Source organism: Peromyscus californicus, unplaced genomic scaffold, assembly GCF_007827085.1.
Source record: "Peromyscus californicus insignis strain IS unplaced genomic scaffold, ASM782708v3 Scaffold_20__1_contigs__length_68692818, whole genome shotgun sequence".
NCBI classification, from domain to species: Eukaryota; Metazoa; Chordata; class Mammalia; order Rodentia; family Cricetidae; genus Peromyscus; species Peromyscus californicus.
The window spans coordinates 66,894,907-66,912,084 of NW_026294503.1; the positions used below are offsets into that span (position 1 = coordinate 66,894,907).

The window sequence follows — 17,178 nt, forward strand, 5'->3', positions numbered from 1 at the left end:
GAAAAACGAAAGAAAAGTTGACTACTTGGGAAGCTAGATTAGAGGACCACAAATTCAGCCAGGTGTGGTAGTCCACATGATATCCACACCTTTAATCCCAGCACTCAGGAGGCAGAGGCAAGAGAGAATCTCTGTGAGTTCAAGGTCAGCCTGGGCTACAGAGTGAGTTCCAGGATTGCAGACAGCCACTGTCTTTAAAAAAACTCTCCTTGCAGCGGCGGCCGCGGGTGCAGAGTCGGAGCTGCGGCGGCACTAGTCATGGCTGGACAGGCTTTCAGAAAGTTTCTCCCGCTCTTTGACAGAGTACTGGTTGAAAGGAGTGCCGCCGAAACCGTGACCAAAGGTGGCATCATGCTTCCGGAAAAGTCTCAAGGAAAAGTATTGCAAGCCACAGTAGTGGCTGTGGGATCAGGCGCCAAAGGCAAGGGTGGAGAGATTCAGCCAGTCAGTGTGAAAGTCGGAGACAAAGTTCTTCTCCCAGAATATGGAGGCACCAAAGTAGTTCTAGACGACAAGGATTACTTCTTATTTAGAGATGGTGACATTCTTGGAAAGTATGTGGAATGAAATCACTGTTGAAATGGTGTCACATGAAGCTGCCCATTCCGCTGACGGTCTGAACTATTCATCATGTAAATAATTTCCATGCCTCCCTTTTATAATAAACTGATGATGCCCAAACTAATGACAAAAAAAAAAAGGGTGAAGAGATGGGACTGGAGATAGCTCAGAAGTTATGAGTACTTACTGCTTTTGCAGAAGACACAGGTTCTGTTTCCAACTTCCCCAGGGCAGCTTAAAACAGCCTCTAAGTCCAGTTCCAGGGGATCTGGTGCCCTCTTCTGACCTCCATGGGCACCAGGCATGCACTCAGAGCACTTAACATATACACAAGCAAAACACTCATATACATAAAATAAAACAAAAATTTTTTTTTTTTTAAAGAAAGAGCTAGATGTAGTGTTGCATACTCCTTTAATCCCAATGCTTAGAAGACAGAGGCAGGAGGATCGCTGAGTTCCAGGTCAGCCTGGTCTACAGAGCAAGTTCTATGCTAGCTGGGGCTACATAGTGAGATCTTTTCTCAAAAACAACAAAAAGAGAGAGAGAGAGAGAGAGAGAGAGAGAGAGAGGAGGAGGAGGAAGAAGGGGGGAGGGAGGGAGCGAGGAGTCAAGGGAGGATGGACGGAAGTCAGTTTGGACTAGTGACTGGGGACTGGGGTAAACACAGCCTTAAAGGTCTATATTTAGCTTTAATCGAGCACTCAGAAGGCAGAAGGAGGTCGATCTCTGGGTTCAAGGCCAGCCTGGTCTACGTAGTAAGGTCCAGAACATCCAAAGATACAAAATAGAGAGACCTCATCTCTCTCTCTCTCTCTCTCTCTCTCTCTCTCTCTCTCTCTCTCTCTCTCTCTCTCTCTCATACACACACACTCAAAAAAAAAGTCTATTTAGGTCATGTCAAATTTTGGCATATTTCTCAGCAGCTGTTCAGATCTCTCCTTTACGAAAACATGTGGCGCCATGGACTACATGCATTGCAGGAGATAGAGCCTGCAGGCAAGGCGCCTGGTTAGGAGGCTAATACAGTGGTCAGCATGAGAAACACCACGGAAAAGCAACAGACAACTAGAGGAGAATGTGGGGCACTGTGGATAACAAGTCTTGAGAAATGATTTTGTTCTCTCCTGCACTAATATGGAGCAAATACACAATATACTCAGGCACACACACACACACATTTAAATATTTAAAAACTTTAGATTGTATGTATGATATGTATGATGTGTATGTATACATGTGTGCCATGTGCACGTCTGGTGCCCTCACAGGTCAGATGGCATTGGATCTCCTGGGACTGGAGTTTCTGATTGTTGGAAACTGCCATGTGGGTGCTGGGAACCAAATCTGACTCTTCACCGGGAGCAGCCAGTACCCTTTACCCCCAAGCCAACTCTCCAGCCCTAGTTTTCTTTCCTTAAAAAAAAAAAGTCTGTGAAAACTCGTGAAGACACTGACCTGACAAGGAGAGGCCCTGCTGCTTTGCCGGTTGTGTGCTTGGGTGAAGTAATTACTGCTTCTGAGTTTTGGGTCATAACTGGAAAACGAGGTCACTAATAATCAACATCTTAGGACCACTGTTAGTATTAAATAAGCCATGTTAAGTGGCCTAACACTGGGAGATTATAGGTGCTCAGTAACTGCACATCTCCCTACCCCACTCATCTCTCTTATTTGGTGTTTCTCTGAACTTTCTGAAATTCACTGCCTCCAGTGGACAACTTAACTCTCAATTCAATTTAAGTCATTTTGTTGTTTTGTTTTGTTTGGGGGGGGTTCCTCCCCCAACATGGTATCTCTGTGCAACTCTGGCTATCCTAGAACTAGCTCTGTAGACCAGGCTAACCTCCAAACTCAGTGATCCCCGTGCCTCTGCCTCCCAAGTGCTGGAATTAATTTCAATGGTCACCTTAACTCTAGGATCATTACATTTTATTGGTCCACAACAGAAAAAAAAAAAAAAAATCTCAAGTATCACTCCAGTCCTACTAGTCAGGGTGATTTCCAACAAATCTCCCAGGTGACCTGTAAGCACAGAAGAAAGGAAGTCTGAGAAGCTGAGTCTGTGTAGCCCTACAAGTTTGCTCTGCCTCACCCATGCACTAATAATGAAAACTTGGGGGTTTTTAAATTGAGTTTTTGTAGTCTAGGCAAAAGTATCCAGAGCTCACCATGAGTCACTATGTAGCCCGGCAGTAACTTTTAATTGGCCTTTACCATTACTGCACATACATAGTCATTCTCCTACCCAATAGTCTGTGTAACCTGCGTGTGTGTGTGTTGTGGGGGAGAGACATGTGTGAGTGTAGGCATGCCTGTACCACAGGACACTTCTGGAGGTCCAAAGACAACTTACAGAAGTCAGCGCTCTCCCCACCATGTGGGCTCCGGGGATGAGCTTGGGTCATCAGGCCTGGAGGTAAGCACCTTTACTTGCTGAGCCATTTCACTGGTCCTGAGCAATCTTATTTCTAATTAAAGTGTGGCTTAAATAAAGAGCACAGATCTGAAGTGTGCAATCTGCTGCTGCTGTAGTCCTAGAGACTGAACCCAGAGCTTCTTGCATTTTAGGCCGTGTTCTACCACTGAGCCACATCTTCAACCCTTTGTATCCTGTTTTCTAAAGGTATTATGAAGACATTCCCGGGGTCCACAGCTTTTTTGTTTCTGTTTTGTTTTGTGGGAGGCATACCTGTGTGGGTGCCCATCCATGTAGGTGCCGATGATGCCCACCCCGGCAGTCCAGGAGACTATGCCAGGTATCCTGTCTCATTCCCTTAAAACAATCTCTCACTGAACCTGGTGTTAGGCAGCTGGCCAGTAAACCCTGCAACTCCATTGTCTCTGCCTTCCACAATGCTAGAGTTACAGGCTAACCCTCCTCCAGCCATGGATCACCTCTTTTAAAACACAAAACATGCCGGGCGGTAGCAGCGCACGCCTTTAATCCCAGCACTCGGAGGCAGAGCCAGGCGGATCTCTCTGTGAGTTCGAGGCCAGCCTGGGCTACAGAGTGAGTTCCAGGACAGGCTCCAAAGCTACATAGAGAAACCCTGTCTCAAAAACCCAAAAACAAACAACAACAAAAAAACCAAAACTCAGATGTGGTGATATATTGTGTCTCCCAATATATTGTGCACCCTAGTAAAACTTATCTGGGGTCAGAGAACAGAACAGCCACTAGATTAAACAGAGGCCAGACAGTGGTGGCACACACCCTGAATCCTTGCATTCCAGAGGCAGAGATCCATCCGGATCTCCGTGAGTTCAAGGCCACACTGGAAACAGAGCCAGGCATGATGGTACACGCTTTTAATCCCAGGAAGTGATGGCAGGAAGCAGAAAGGTATATAAGGCGTGAGGACCAGGAACTACAGGCTTTTTAACCTTTCCGCTTTTAGCAGCAGTTCAGCTGAGACCCATTCGGGTGAGGACTCAGAGGCTTTCAGTCTGAGGATTCCCGGGAACAGGCTCGGATGAGGAGCTGTCCAGGCCAGGTTGGCTATGGCTCGTCCTGCTCCTCTGACCCCAGATAAGTGTATTGGGGTACACAATATATCAATCACACTCAGAATCTTCTCTAAAATAACAATTGTGGCACACCCATTCGAGATTCCAAGCCCACCCGGTTCCATGGAACCAGCAAGCGCGGCCCCGCCCTTCGCGGGGGACCTGCCACCCAGAAGTCCGTGCGCCAGGAGACCCCGCCCCGGCGCCCATCCGACCCGACGGCCGCGCCGGGCCCAACGTAAAGCGTAGGGTTTCGCGACAGCTCAGACTCCACCCCTCCGGCCACATGTCGCGCAGGTCTTCCGGCCGGACGCCGCGCCACCTCCTCGCGCTGCTTTACGAACCTAGCGCGGCGGCCGCGGCGGCGGCGGCGGCGGCGCCCCGCCTCCTGCCTCCGTCCTCACTTCCCCGCCCCCTCCTGGTTTCGCGTCTCCAAGCCCGTCGCGCCCGCTATAATCACGTGATTGCCTCATCCGGGTCCTTTGCGTTCTCTCTCCCTCTCCCAACATGGCGGCCTCAGGTGAGTGAGCGGCCGAGCGTGGCCAGGGACCAGGCTCCGAAACAGCCTCCGGGCTTGATCCGCTCCTTGCTGGAGTCGGGGGGCAGGTGGCACCGGCACCTTTCGGGCCTGGGAGCTGCGGCGGGCTGGCGGCACGGCCGCTTTTAGGTTACTGCCCCGGGATGTCTAGGGGGAGGGGGAAGGCCCTTCCCCTCCCCCTCACACCCTTTCCACCCGGTTGCGCGAGGTTGGAGTGGGCAGTAATGGTGGACTTCGGCTTCCACCGGAGGAGGTAGCGCGGGGAGAGGTGCGGGAGGCGCGAGGCCCGCTCGTAGACGGGAAGCCCTGCGCCCGCGCCGCGGCGCGGAGGACGGAAGGAGGCGGTTGGCGCGCGGACCGGAGCGCATGCGACCGGGTCCCCCGAGGCGCGAGGCCGTTGCGGACCCTAGCGGGGGCCGGGGGTGGGGGGAGCAGTTAGAGCGCGAGTCGGTGGAGGGGCGGAGGAGCGCCCGCGGTGCGGGTGCGCTTGCGCGACAAGGGAGCCGAGGCGAGGTGGAGAAGGCGCGCCTCGGAAGCGTGCGCCCGCGTCCAGATGGGAAGCTTTGATGGGCCTGGGCTTTGCTCGTTTGTGACCTTGTACCTCAGGCTCTGGTTGGTCTTGGAGTGTGACCCGGCCTCTGTACTCCAGGAGAACGCATGCTAGGTTGGGAGGTTGGTGCTACTATCGTTGGGGGTAGGGAGCCTAGTGTGCGCCCACGTGTTAGGGAGGAGCTGTAGGGACGGACACCTATCTCCTGTGCGGTTTTCTTTCCAACTCTAATTCAACAGTATTTACTCCATGCAGACTATGCCAGGCACGAGTGGGGAACAAGATCAGCGTCCATTGGTTGGCTTTTTGGTAGTTCGAGTGTCAGGATTCAGCTTGCTTTTGTCATTTTCCTAGATAATTGGGAAACTTCCAAAAGGTGCTATTAAAATAATGGCTAGAGGTTCTGTGGTTTTCTCGCTATTTTTTTTTTTAAAGTGGGGTGTGTATGTCACTGCATTGCAAGTGGTTTGGTTTTGGTTTTGCATTTGCAATGGACCTGTAAGAATGTCAGTGTGGCTTTTAAACACCTAGCTTTAGTTTGGGAAGTACAGCTTATTTTCTCTAGCATGACCCTCTAGTCTATAAAAAATACTTTGTGGATTGCTGTCTCTAAACTTTGAGAAAGGGTCTCTATTATTTAGCTTTGATTGTCCTGGAACTAAGTAGACCATGCTGGCCTTGAACTCACAGAGATCCACTTCCTCCAGATGCTAGGATTAAAGGCAACACTCAAAGCCTTTTTTTTTGTTTTGTTTTTGGTTTTTTGGTTTTTGGTTTTTCGAGACAGGGTTTCTCTGTGTAGCTTTGCGCCTTTCCTGGATCTCACTCTATAGACCAGGCTGGCCTCGAACTCACAGAGATCCGCCTGGCTCTGCCTCCCGAGTGCTGGGATTAAAAGTGACACCACACCAGGCAGTTCATCAGAAATCCCATCTTTGCTGGGTGGTGGCACAGGCCTTTAATACCAGTACTCGAGGCAGAGGCAGGTGGATCTCTGTGAGTTCAAGGCCAGCCTGCTCTACAGAGTGAGTTCCAGGATAGGCTCCAAAAGCTACACGGAGAAACCCTGTCTCGAAAAAGAAAAGAAATCCCATCTTTTCTATTCTTACGAGGGAACTTAGACATGGTAACCAAGTGCCCACTCCCATCCCCCACCCCCTTTTTTTTTAATTTTGGTTTTTGGAGGTAGGATTTCTCTGCATAGTCCTGGTTGGATCCCCCTGCCTCTCCCTCAAACGCTCAGATCAAAGGCGTGTGGCACCACCTGTTTAGGCAAGCGCTCTCAACACTAAGCAAGCTGTATCCCCAACCCCGGATATAACAGCTTTTGTTAGTATAGCACTTAATTGAAGAAGCCTGTGAGATAATGTAAATTGGTGGTTTCTCACAGCTGAAGAAAAATTGCTTAAAGATTTGTTTAAGGCCACATTGCTTGCAGGTAGCAGAGCAGGGTCAAAATCCTGGAGACTCCAGGCTCTTGGGCTTATTAAGATGAGAAGTGCTAAAATGCCACACTAAGTTGAAGTTGCTATCAAAAAACATCATCTAAAACTTACAAAACTGTTTTAGTCGGTGAAAAATACTCATTGGCCTAGTTACTACCTTGTCAGTTCAGTGTCTTAACTGGGTGAAAAGTCTAGATGGATTTCCCTTTTAGGAAATTCTTGGTTGTGGATGACATAGCTGAACTGAGGATATGGCGCAGGCCAGGGGCACTTGCTGCCAAGGCTGACAGGTTGAGTTTAGTTCCCAGAATCCACATAGTGGAGGCCAGAGCAGACTCCAGATTCCTGCAAGTTGTCCTCTACCTGTGTGCTATCAAACAGTAGTCAGAAGTTAGAAGAAGACATCACAGTAAGCTGTCTTTCGTTGTATTCGTGTGCAATTCGAACTCTTTAAAAGGTTTGCCTAGTAATAATATCTCTACCCCTTTTTCTTCCATATCTATGTTACCCTCCCAGGGAGACCCCCTCTTTAAATTCAGCTCAGGAAATGTAACTTATTTGTTAGCTCAGCACAAATTTACCTCTGGCCTTTCAAGAGTTTGGAATTGACCACATTTCTTCCAATTACACGAACTTTAAGTGGCCAGAATACCCAGAGCTGGAAATGGGTCTTGAGTTCTCTGAAAATACCAGACCAAAAGTTTCTGAGGCACCTTAATCCCAGCACTCAGGAAGCAGAGACAGGTGGATCTCTGTGAGTTCAAGGCCAGCCTGGTCTCCAAAGTGAGTTCTAGGAAAGGTGCAAAGCTATACAGAGAAACCCTCTCGAAAAAACCAAAAAAAAAGTTATTGAGGCAATACCAGTTTCCATGTGACCCCTTGCTGACCTTCACTGTCTTAGTGTCTCAGAGCTGACTGACAAATGAGACTGTTTAAGTTTCTAGGAAACTTGAGCCAAGGTGGGAATGTCATTTAAAAAAAAAAAAAAAACTTCAATCTATGAAATTTTAGCTGAATATGGCTGCTTACCTTTGTCATCCCAGCACTCAGGAGGTTGAGACTGGAGGATTGCCATGAGTTCCAGACTAGCCTGAATACAGTGAGATTCTGCCTCAGAGAAAAGGACTTTTCTCTTTATTTTATTTTATTTTATTTTTTTAAAGTTTTTGGGGGGTTTTTTTGTTTGGTTTTGGGTGTTTTTTTTTTTTTTTTTCAAGACATGGTTTTGCGCCTTTCCTGGAACTCGCTTTGGAGACCAGGCTGGCCTCGAACTCACAGAGATCCGCCTGGCTCTGCCTCCCGAGTGCTGGGATTAAAGGCGTGCGCCACCACTGCCCGGCTTTTTTTAAGTTTTTATTGTGGCTATTCGAGTTGTTAAAGTGGGCTGCCTCTTTACCTAGTGTGAGTTTCTTCATTTATAAATAGACATAGTTTACCTGCAGATCTCTTGGCAATAGGAATCATAATATTTTTATATTATAATTTGATATAAGTTACATTAAAAATGTAGCTAGTGTATGTAAGATGTGCTTAGAACTTTAACATAACACTCATTGTGCTGTGAGGTATTTCTTTGGATTTATAGTGAGAAAATGGTGTTAAATGGTTGCTTTTATAAAGTGCTGATCTTTATAGTTAAACAGTTTCAAAGGCTTTAGTTACATGTATACAAATCACCTTTGCAAATCCCATCCTGTACAGAGTATTTGTTGCATTGCAAGGATACTTAGATTTAGATGGCCAAGATTAAAAACACTAATAAAGTCAAATTGTGAGTATTGTCAATTGAAGGAAAAGTGTTTCATATGGAAAAGGTATGTGTGTTCATTTTGATAATAGCTTTGAGATGTGATTCACAAGGGAACTGTGTGTTTTAAGGCTTGCCTTTAAGTCTAGCATCTAGCATTTGGAAGGCAGAGGCAGGCAGATTTTCATGAATTTCAGGCCGGCGAAGGGCTACATAGTGAGCCTCTGTCTCTCCTACCCCACCCCACCCCACAAAAAAAGGTGCAGAAGGTTGCTATATACAAATAAGCTTAGTTGCATATACTTGGGGTGGGGCAGGAGATGTTCAGCCATGTAGCTCAGTCTGGTAATTGATATTGCCTGAGCCTCCCAAGTTTTAGGATTTACCTTTTACACACACACACACCCTGGGGTCGATTCTTTCTGTGGCTCAGTCTGGCCTTCAGCAGCCTTCCTGCCTCTGCCTCTCCTGAGCCTTTTATTTATTGAAGTGAAAATGTCACCTGAGCAGTGTTTCTCAGACTAGAGATAAGGTAGAGCTCAGTGGTGAGTGCTTGTCTAGCATGCATGAAGCCAGAAAACAACAAAGCTTGAACTGCTCAGTAGCAGATGCCTGTCATCTCAGTGCTTGGGAGGCAGGGGCAGGATTGCTGTGAATTCCAGGACAGCCAGGGCTACACAGTGAGAACCTGCCTCAAAGGGGTGGGGGTCAGGGGAGAGAAAAGGAAAGTTGAGAAATACCCTGATTGAAGGATTGAGCTGATCCCCCAGGCCTCTCCAATTTCAGACACAATTGAATGTGTGTTTTTTTGTTTTGTTTTGTGTGTTTGTTTGTTTTTCAACTTTTTTTATTTGGGTTATTTTGTTGGTTTGGTTCTTGTTCGTTTTATTTATTTATTTACACAGGATTTCTCTGTGTAACAGCTCTGGCCATCCTGGAAGTCACTTTGTAGACCATGCTGGCCCCAGAACTCTGCCTCCCGAGTGCTGGGATTAAGTCAAGTTTATTTTATGTGTATGGGCATTTTTCTGTTTATCTTACATGTGCCTACAGTTCCTGGGGAGGCCAGAAGGAGGCATCAGATGACTTGGAGCTGAGTTGCTGACTGCTGTTAGCTTCCATCTAGGTGTTGGGAGTCAAACCAGGGTTCTCTGGAAGGAAAGCCAGTACCTCTGAACTGTTTCCTTAGCTCTGTATGTTCTGTTTTTTGTAAGAACCTATTGGATCACTGCAGGTGCTGGCCGCCGTAGAGTGCTTACCTAGCATGTGCAAAGCTCTAGATTCAATCCACAGTACTTCACAATAAAGCAAGATACAACAGAGTATAATGCACACCTGTCTTGTACTTGGAAAGTTGAACCAGAAGAATGAATCTTAAATTCCTGAACCACTAGCCCCTCCCCTAATATATTGTCTCTGATAAGGTCGTCTGTGCTTTAAAACTAATTTGGGAGATGATTTTAAATTCTTATATTTAACTTTACCAGGCAGGTAAAGAGCTTCAGGTGTATAATACCTCTCCTTGGATTGGGCTTAGCTTTAGAAATTAGAAGAAGTTTGCTTTGTGAGTTGATTGATTTGTTAATTAATTCATGCAAGATTTGGGGTTGGGGAAAAAGAGAGATAGAAAGGAGATGAAAGAAATGGACCAGTTAAATCGTTGTGTTAAAGACTTTATACTATTGGCTTTTTTTTTTTTTTTTTTTTTTTTTTGAGATAGAGTCTTTGTGTAGTTCTGTCTGTCCTGGAGCTTTGTAGACCAGACCGGCCTCGAACTCAGAGCTTTCTGCCTCTACCTCCGGGGTGCTGGAAATAAAAGATATGTGCAACCTCACCCAGCCTTAAAATCTTTTTATTTTTGTGTATGTGTGTCTAAATGTGGGTATATGCACATGAGTACAGGTAGCCAGGCATCCGACTTTCTCTGTAGCTGGAGTCACATGTTGTTCTGGGCTGCCTGAGCGGGGTGGGGGGGGACTAAACGAGTCCCCTGCAAAAGCAGTCCACAATTTTTACCACTGATCCATCTTTCCAACCCTCCACAGTTGAAATCTTTTAAACATGCAGAGCCCTAGATTTTGGAAGAGCAAAGGGCACGGGAGGGTTCTGATAACTTGTCAGTGGAGTAAAATGGAGTGGGACTAACATTGCTATACCAATTTATTTTCTTTTCAGAGTCTACTTAAAACAAAAAACAAAAAAATGCTGCTTATGTATGAGTTATTGTGGCAGCCACATTTAAGTAAGAGATCTTTTAAGGAAATTTTAGCCTGTCTTTTGAAGCCTTTTACCTCATCTAACAGTGATTTCTTGGCCAGATTTGGGTGGCAGGGAGCCATAAGGATCATAAAGGAAATAAGTGATTCAAAAGTATTTTTAAAGTAACTAGTTTTAATGTTTTATTAATACTTTTTAGCTAATTTTGAAATATCACATAACATTAATGAAGACTGAGACTTGTTTGTCTCTTGTTGAAATCAAGAGGTTAAGAGTTGAGAAACCCTGATCTACAAAGTTGATTTAAGCCCTATCATTTCAGAGGGTAGATTAATACCAAATTAATGCTGTGGTGGTGTATAAGACAATATATACAGAACAATGGGAGGGGGGATACCTTAAATTCTTACTGTTCTGTTGAACTTGATTGTCTTGGCTTGACCACCACCAGTGTTTACTCCACGTGGCCAAAATAGACTAATGAATAGATATTAACTAGCGATAGTAGCCAAATGAGGATCAGAATCTCTGACGGGCATCATTCTAACCCCAGGTTGTTTTTTGTTTTTTTAACTAAAAAGTATAAAATCAGGACTAAAATAATGTGGCTTGAGATGACAGAGTGGTTAAGAGTATTTGGAGAGGACCCGTGTTCAATTCCCAGCTCCTACATGGTGGCTCTCTCTCATCTGTGACTCTGGGTTCAGGGGACCCAAGACTTTGTACTAGCTTCTGCCGGCATAAATCTAAAGTGTTCTGTCTTGTATCCCATTCAGGTGATCTTATCGTTTGTTAGTTCTGGCCTAGCATGCACAAAGCTCCTGAGTTCAGTCACCAGTCAACCTGGTGTGGTGCATTCCCGTGTCACAGCACTGAGGGAGGAGTTGGGGGCAAGAGAATCAGGTCATCCTTGGCTACATGGGGGCAGTTAGAGACCAACCTTGTCTCAATGAGGGAGGCGAATGACAAACTTAAAAGGTGTCTGCATGTGAATTGGAGCAATGTGAGTGCTTTAGAACCCTCTGCTTAACTATTTTCAAACAGTAGGAAAGTTCCTGACTGTAGCTCAGTTTGTGGCCAGGCCTTGGCACTCTAGCCTTAGAGGAACAGAAGGAACTGAGAGAATTATGTGATCTGGCTGATAAATTGTCCATTGTAGAGCCATATTAGTGTTAAGTCACTTAAGAAACTACTGATTTATAGCCATCTTCTTCTCTCTGTTTTTGTGGCATGTTCATTTGGTTTGAGCATTCAAACCGTAATGCTTGCTTTGAGGTGGTTGTTAATTATGTCCATAATGTTGTCTGTAGCATTCATAGTAGGCAGGGCACCTTTACTTTCTTGACAGTTGAATTTGAGAAAGCAACTTTCTGTTAAGCATTGGTGTATCAAGTTAGATTATTCCTCTTGAGTTGAAAATTAGGTGAGAATTGGAAGATGGAGGAAGAACTCATGATTGTTAAAAACCGTGAAGCTGCTGGCCATGGTGGCATATCCCTTTAACCCCAGCACTTAGAAGCCAGAGGTGGGTAAATCTCAACTAGCCTGGGCTGCATAGTGAGAGCCTGTCTCAAAAAACAGCTATGAAGCTGGGAGTTGATACAACAAAGTTGCTTAACTTTTGGAGGAGGGGGAACAGTCACTATTTACCAAGGCTGGCCTCGAACTTGTAATCATCCTGTTTCAGCCTTCATGATACTACAATTACAGGCCAGTGCCAACCCAGCCATGTGGGATTTTGTTGGATTGGTTTGGCGCTCCACCCCCACCCCTTTGCCTTACTTGTGCGTTAGGCCCCAGGTGGGTGAATAATATAGTAGAAAACATCTCACAACCGTATTTCCTGGAGGGCATTACTTTCTATACCTTACTTCCCTTTCTGTACCTAAATATGCTTATAGACATAAGCATTTATCTATCTCTTTGTTACATTAGTTTTGTGGGACAGGGTCTCATGTATCCCAGGCTAGCTTCAGACTCACTGTGTAGCTGAGGATAGCCTTTAACTTGTGATCTTCCTGATTTCGAGTGTATCCTGCCACACTCCGTTTATATGGTGTTAAGGACTGAAGCCAGGACTAGGTACTAGCTGTGCATTTTCAGAGGTTCAGTCCATCACTGTGAAGGGGAGCATGGCAGCATGCAGGCAGATGTGGTGCTGAAGCTGAGAGTGCCATATCTTGTGGGCAACAGGAAGTCACTGACTGTCACACTGAGTGAAGCTGAGAAGAGAGACCTCAGCCCACCCCGACAGTGACATGCTTCCTACAGCAAGGCCACACCTCCTGATGGTGCCACTCCCTTTGGGGGTCTTTTTCTTGTATCTGCATAACATTGTTTCATGTCAGTTTCATAATCCAGTCATCTGACCAGTCTTTGTTGATTTCTTAGAATGTCTTTAATGGTGCAGGATAAAAGTCTAAATATTTGCGGGGCAGTGGTGTCTACGCCTTAAGTCCTAGCACTTGGGAGACAGAGATGGGCAGATCTCAGTGAGTTGGAGCAAGTTTCAGGACAGCCAAGGGCACACAGAGAAATCCTGTCTTGAAAGCCAAAAAAGGTCTAAATACTTGACTGTCGTTGACTATAATCTTTCTCTTTTCAGCAAAAAAGAAGAATAAGAAGGGGAAGACCATCTCCCTAACAGACTTTCTAGCTGAGGATGGGGGTGCTGGTGGAGGAAGCACCTATGTCCCCAAACCAGTCAGCTGGGCTGATGAAACAGACGATCTGGAAGGAGATGGTAATGTCCCTTTGTCATTGTCCTTAGAACTATTGTGCTTAAATTTTCACTGTTTCACAGTCATTTTCCATAATTTGCCTCATTTGTGATTGGAAAGGATCTTACTTTGTAGAGCCTGAAATTTTTTGTGTGTATTTCCTCACATAATTAGTTATAGTATACATAATTTAGCAGATTGCATTGCAGCATCACCTTTGGGGATAATAAAATCCTACACCTAAAAGAAACATAAAACTTGTTTGTTTGTGGTGTTTTAATTGGTTGGTTGGTGTGGAGAGTTTGTGTGATTTCTCCATGCAGCCTTAACTGACCTGGAATCCATAGAGATCCATCTGCCTTTGCCTCTGGAGTGCTAGGATTAAAAGCCTGTGCAGCTATGCCTGGCTTTGTTTTTGGTTGAGGTGCATGTATGTTTCTGTTGCTATTTGTTACATATTTATTTCAGACAAGGTCTCTGTAAAACTGTCTTGCTATATAGACTGACTGACCTCAAGCTTTCAGAGATCTGCTCACACCTACTCATCACCCCCAGTACTAGGATACAGGCATGCACCACCACCACCTCAGAACTTCTTTGTAGTTACTGGGGCACGCCAGTCTAACCACCTTTCTTCCTCCTTTTTCCCTTAAAACTTATTACAAACTGATTACTTTGTGTGTGGCCCATTTTTATAATAAAAATAGGAAATTTCATATAGCTTATACCTTCTCTAAATGTCGAAACTAAATACAAATTCAGGGACCAGGACTAGAATAGTTGGTTTTGTTTGTGTTGCGGGGAGGTAAACCTTGAAGGAAGCCTGGTGAGGTGGTACATACCTGTAATCCCTGCAGTGGGAGTGGGGACAGAAGGACCTAAAGCCTGGGTTGCATAACTCTGTCCAAAAAGCAGAGGTGGAGGGGCAGAAAATACAAGGTCCAGCCCCGTTGTAGGCGTGGAAGAGCTGTCAGTCAATAATGGTTTATGTACATCAAAACAGACCTGAGTGCTCATTACTCCTGCTTTTCTCTGACTATGAATATTTTGCTTGTGTACCTGTTGGATGCCCCAGAACTGGGATTACAGATGGTTATAATAATTAAACCTGAGTCCTGCAAGAACAACAGGTGTTAACTCTTAACTCCTGAGCCGTCTTCCCGGCCTCACTCTTGAGTCTAACACCTTAGAAGCATTTTCCTTGTCTTTTTCCATTGCTAAAGCACATCCATTATTGTCTTGTGCTTCAGTGGTCCAGCCTTGTTGTGGCTTGGGCTGGTGTTGGCATGAATCTCTGGTTCTATGACACCATTTATAAGGGAGTATTCCTCTTAATTCTTTTTTCATTTGTTTGTTTGATTTGTTTTAATCTTGTATGGGTGCTTTTTGAGACATCACTTTATAGTTTTGACTGGCCTGGAATTTACTGTAATACAAGGCTGGTCTCAAACTTTGAGCCAGCCTCTGCCTGCCTGCTGGGGTTTGGGTTGTTTGAGTGTCTCGTTCTGTAGCCCAGGCTGGCCTTGCTCTCACATCAGTCCTGCTGTTCCATCCTCCCAAGTGCTCTACCATGCCTGGCTTCTTAATCCCTTCTGTCCGCTCTTCTGTCCTAGTGTCAACAACCTGGCACAGTAATGATGACGATGTGTACAGGGCACCTCCAATTGACCGATCCATCCTTCCCACTGCTCCACGGGCTGCTCGGGAACCCAATATCGACCGGAGCCGTCTTCCCAAATCGCCACCCTACACTGCTTTCCTAGGGAACCTGCCCTATGATGTGACCGAAGACTCCATTAAGGAGTTCTTTAGAGGACTAAATGTGAGTGTCTTAATGTTAGACTTTGACGTGTGGGATGTTGAGAATAGTACCTGAAGTAACTGATAGTGGAAGGCAGCAGAGTCCAAGGTGGAAAGGATCCATTAATTTTTTAAGAATTAAAGTGAGGATTTGAACGGTAGACCGTAGTTTGTTTTCTAGCCGCCTTCACCGGTTTTCCCCCCGGAGACTTGCAGGTCCTTGGATGTTCTCAGAGGAACCAGTTACATTTGTACTGACCACCGTGCTTTGCTGTTGTCCCTGTCATTCCTTCCCTTGTTCTCTCAGATCAGCGCTGTACGCTTACCACGTGAACCCAGCAATCCAGACAGGTTGAAAGGCTTTGGCTATGCGGAGTTTGAGGATCTGGATTCTCTGCTCAGTGCTCTAAGTCTCAATGAAGAGGTAAAGAGACAGTGGGGGCAGGGCCGTGGTGGAGGGCGAGCTTCACTTCCACCAGACCAAGTCACACTCACGTCGTTTGAACTACAGTGGTTTCCATTAATTGGGGAAAACACTTTGATGGAATTTTAGGGAAGAAGAAATGTATCATGTGCCAGGTTTCTAAAATCTGCTTAATACTTTGTCTCAGCTCTAAGGTTTTACTTTTTCAAGATAAACTGTCCTAATAAAGGCAGATAGAGCTGGGCGGTGGTGGCGCACACCTTTAATCCCAGCACTCGGGAGACAGAGGCTGGTCTACAAAGTGAGTTCCAGGAAAGGCACAAAACTACACAGAGAAACCCTCTCTTGAAAAAAAAAAAGGCAGATAGAAAAGTAAACCAGTTTATATTAAAGGGCGTTTTTTTTCAGGGCTGGGGGTGTTTAACCCCAGAAACCGCTGATCACTTCTGAGAAACCCATTTCCTCTGCCACATTCCATAGTCTAAACCTACATTTGGTATAATTGTAAATAAACAGCTCTTAGAAATACTTTCACTGAATAGTGATTGAATGTCATAATCTGTATCAGATAGTGGTAAAAATTCATGGGTACAGCCAGACACACTGGTTCATAGCTGTAACCTCAGCTTTGGGTCAGTATTTAAAAGGCAATTTAGAAAGGGGAAGTCGGGGTATACAGAAATACCGAGTGAAAACAGTAAGGTGTAGACAACATCCTGGCTGCTGTGCGTTGTCCTGTTTGAATCAATTGCTTTGGTACTAATCATGCTAGAGTAGTTGTGAGTTTTGTTTTGTTTTGATGGGGTTTTGTTTTAATTTGGTTTGGTTTGGTTTTCCAAGACATGGTTTCTCTGTAACCACTCTGGCTGTCCTGGAACTCACTCTGTAGACCAGGCTGAACTCAAACTCATAGATCTGCCTGCCTCTGCCTCCAGAGTGCTGGGATTAAAGGTGTGTGTCATCACCACCTTGCTATTGGTTACATTTTAGTTGTGTTCCGTTTCCCCCCCCCCCCCCCCCCCCCCCCCCCCCCCCCCCCGCCTTTTGAACTGGGTCTCTTCCTGTATATTCTGGGCTGGAACCTGGAGTGACTCTGGCCTCTGCCTCCTGAGAGGACTGTAATTATCAGCATGTTAACTGATTGAGAATTCCTTTCAGTATGCTTAACAAACTGCTAGAGTTAATTCCATTGTATGAAATCGGGCTTTGGGAAAACAAAAAGATTGGTTTTGTATTCATTTAAGGCCAACTTCGTTAATTCTTCTAAGTTTATTTTAATCTTTCAAATCTTTATAAAGGATTTTTTTTAAGTCAACTAGGGTTGGTTAATAGGGTCCTATGCTCTCAGTCTCTAGGTAACAGGAGAATTCGAGTGGACGTTGCTGATCAAGCACAGGATAAAGGTGAGAAAACTGGTACAACATTCCAACCAAGTTGGCAGTGTTCCAGGGAAGTAGAATCCTGTAATAACAGTTCTCAACTAGTTTTGCTCCATGTGAGGCAGTGTTAAAGGAGATTTGCCACAGATAAAGGGACTACGGCTGATAACTAGTAGATACAATCCAGAGAGTCATCCTGTCTGCACCTCAGAGAATTCCCAACCCACAATGTTAGTAGGTTGGGATTTCAAAGCACGGGCTGGAGAGAGCTCAGGACTTAGGAGCCC

At 45.5% G+C, this 17,178-nt stretch overlaps 2 protein-coding genes across 3 annotated transcripts in view; both read left to right on the plus strand.

The window, feature by feature from the left end:
• On the plus strand, nucleotides 1-4,591 carry LOC128117142 (10 kDa heat shock protein, mitochondrial). The gene has a single exon (XM_052749042.1). It carries the CDS (start codon nucleotides 259-261, stop codon nucleotides 565-567), a length of 309 nt encoding a protein of 102 aa, XP_052605002.1. The 5' UTR covers nucleotides 1-258; the 3' UTR covers nucleotides 568-4,591.
• Nucleotides 4,452-17,178, plus strand: part of Eif4b (eukaryotic translation initiation factor 4B) — a 25,424-nt gene continuing 12,697 nt past the window's right edge. For both annotated transcript variants that reach the window (XM_052749039.1, XM_052749040.1), the window contains exons 1-5: nucleotides 4,452-4,591; nucleotides 13,174-13,311; nucleotides 14,902-15,110; nucleotides 15,396-15,512; nucleotides 16,861-16,915. In XM_052749039.1, coding sequence (XP_052604999.1) covers nucleotides 4,579-4,591; nucleotides 13,174-13,311; nucleotides 14,902-15,110; nucleotides 15,396-15,512; nucleotides 16,861-16,915 — 532 coding nt within the window. In that variant the 5' untranslated portion in view covers nucleotides 4,452-4,578. The remainder of the gene's footprint in view (nucleotides 4,592-13,173; nucleotides 13,312-14,901; nucleotides 15,111-15,395; nucleotides 15,513-16,860; nucleotides 16,916-17,178) is intronic.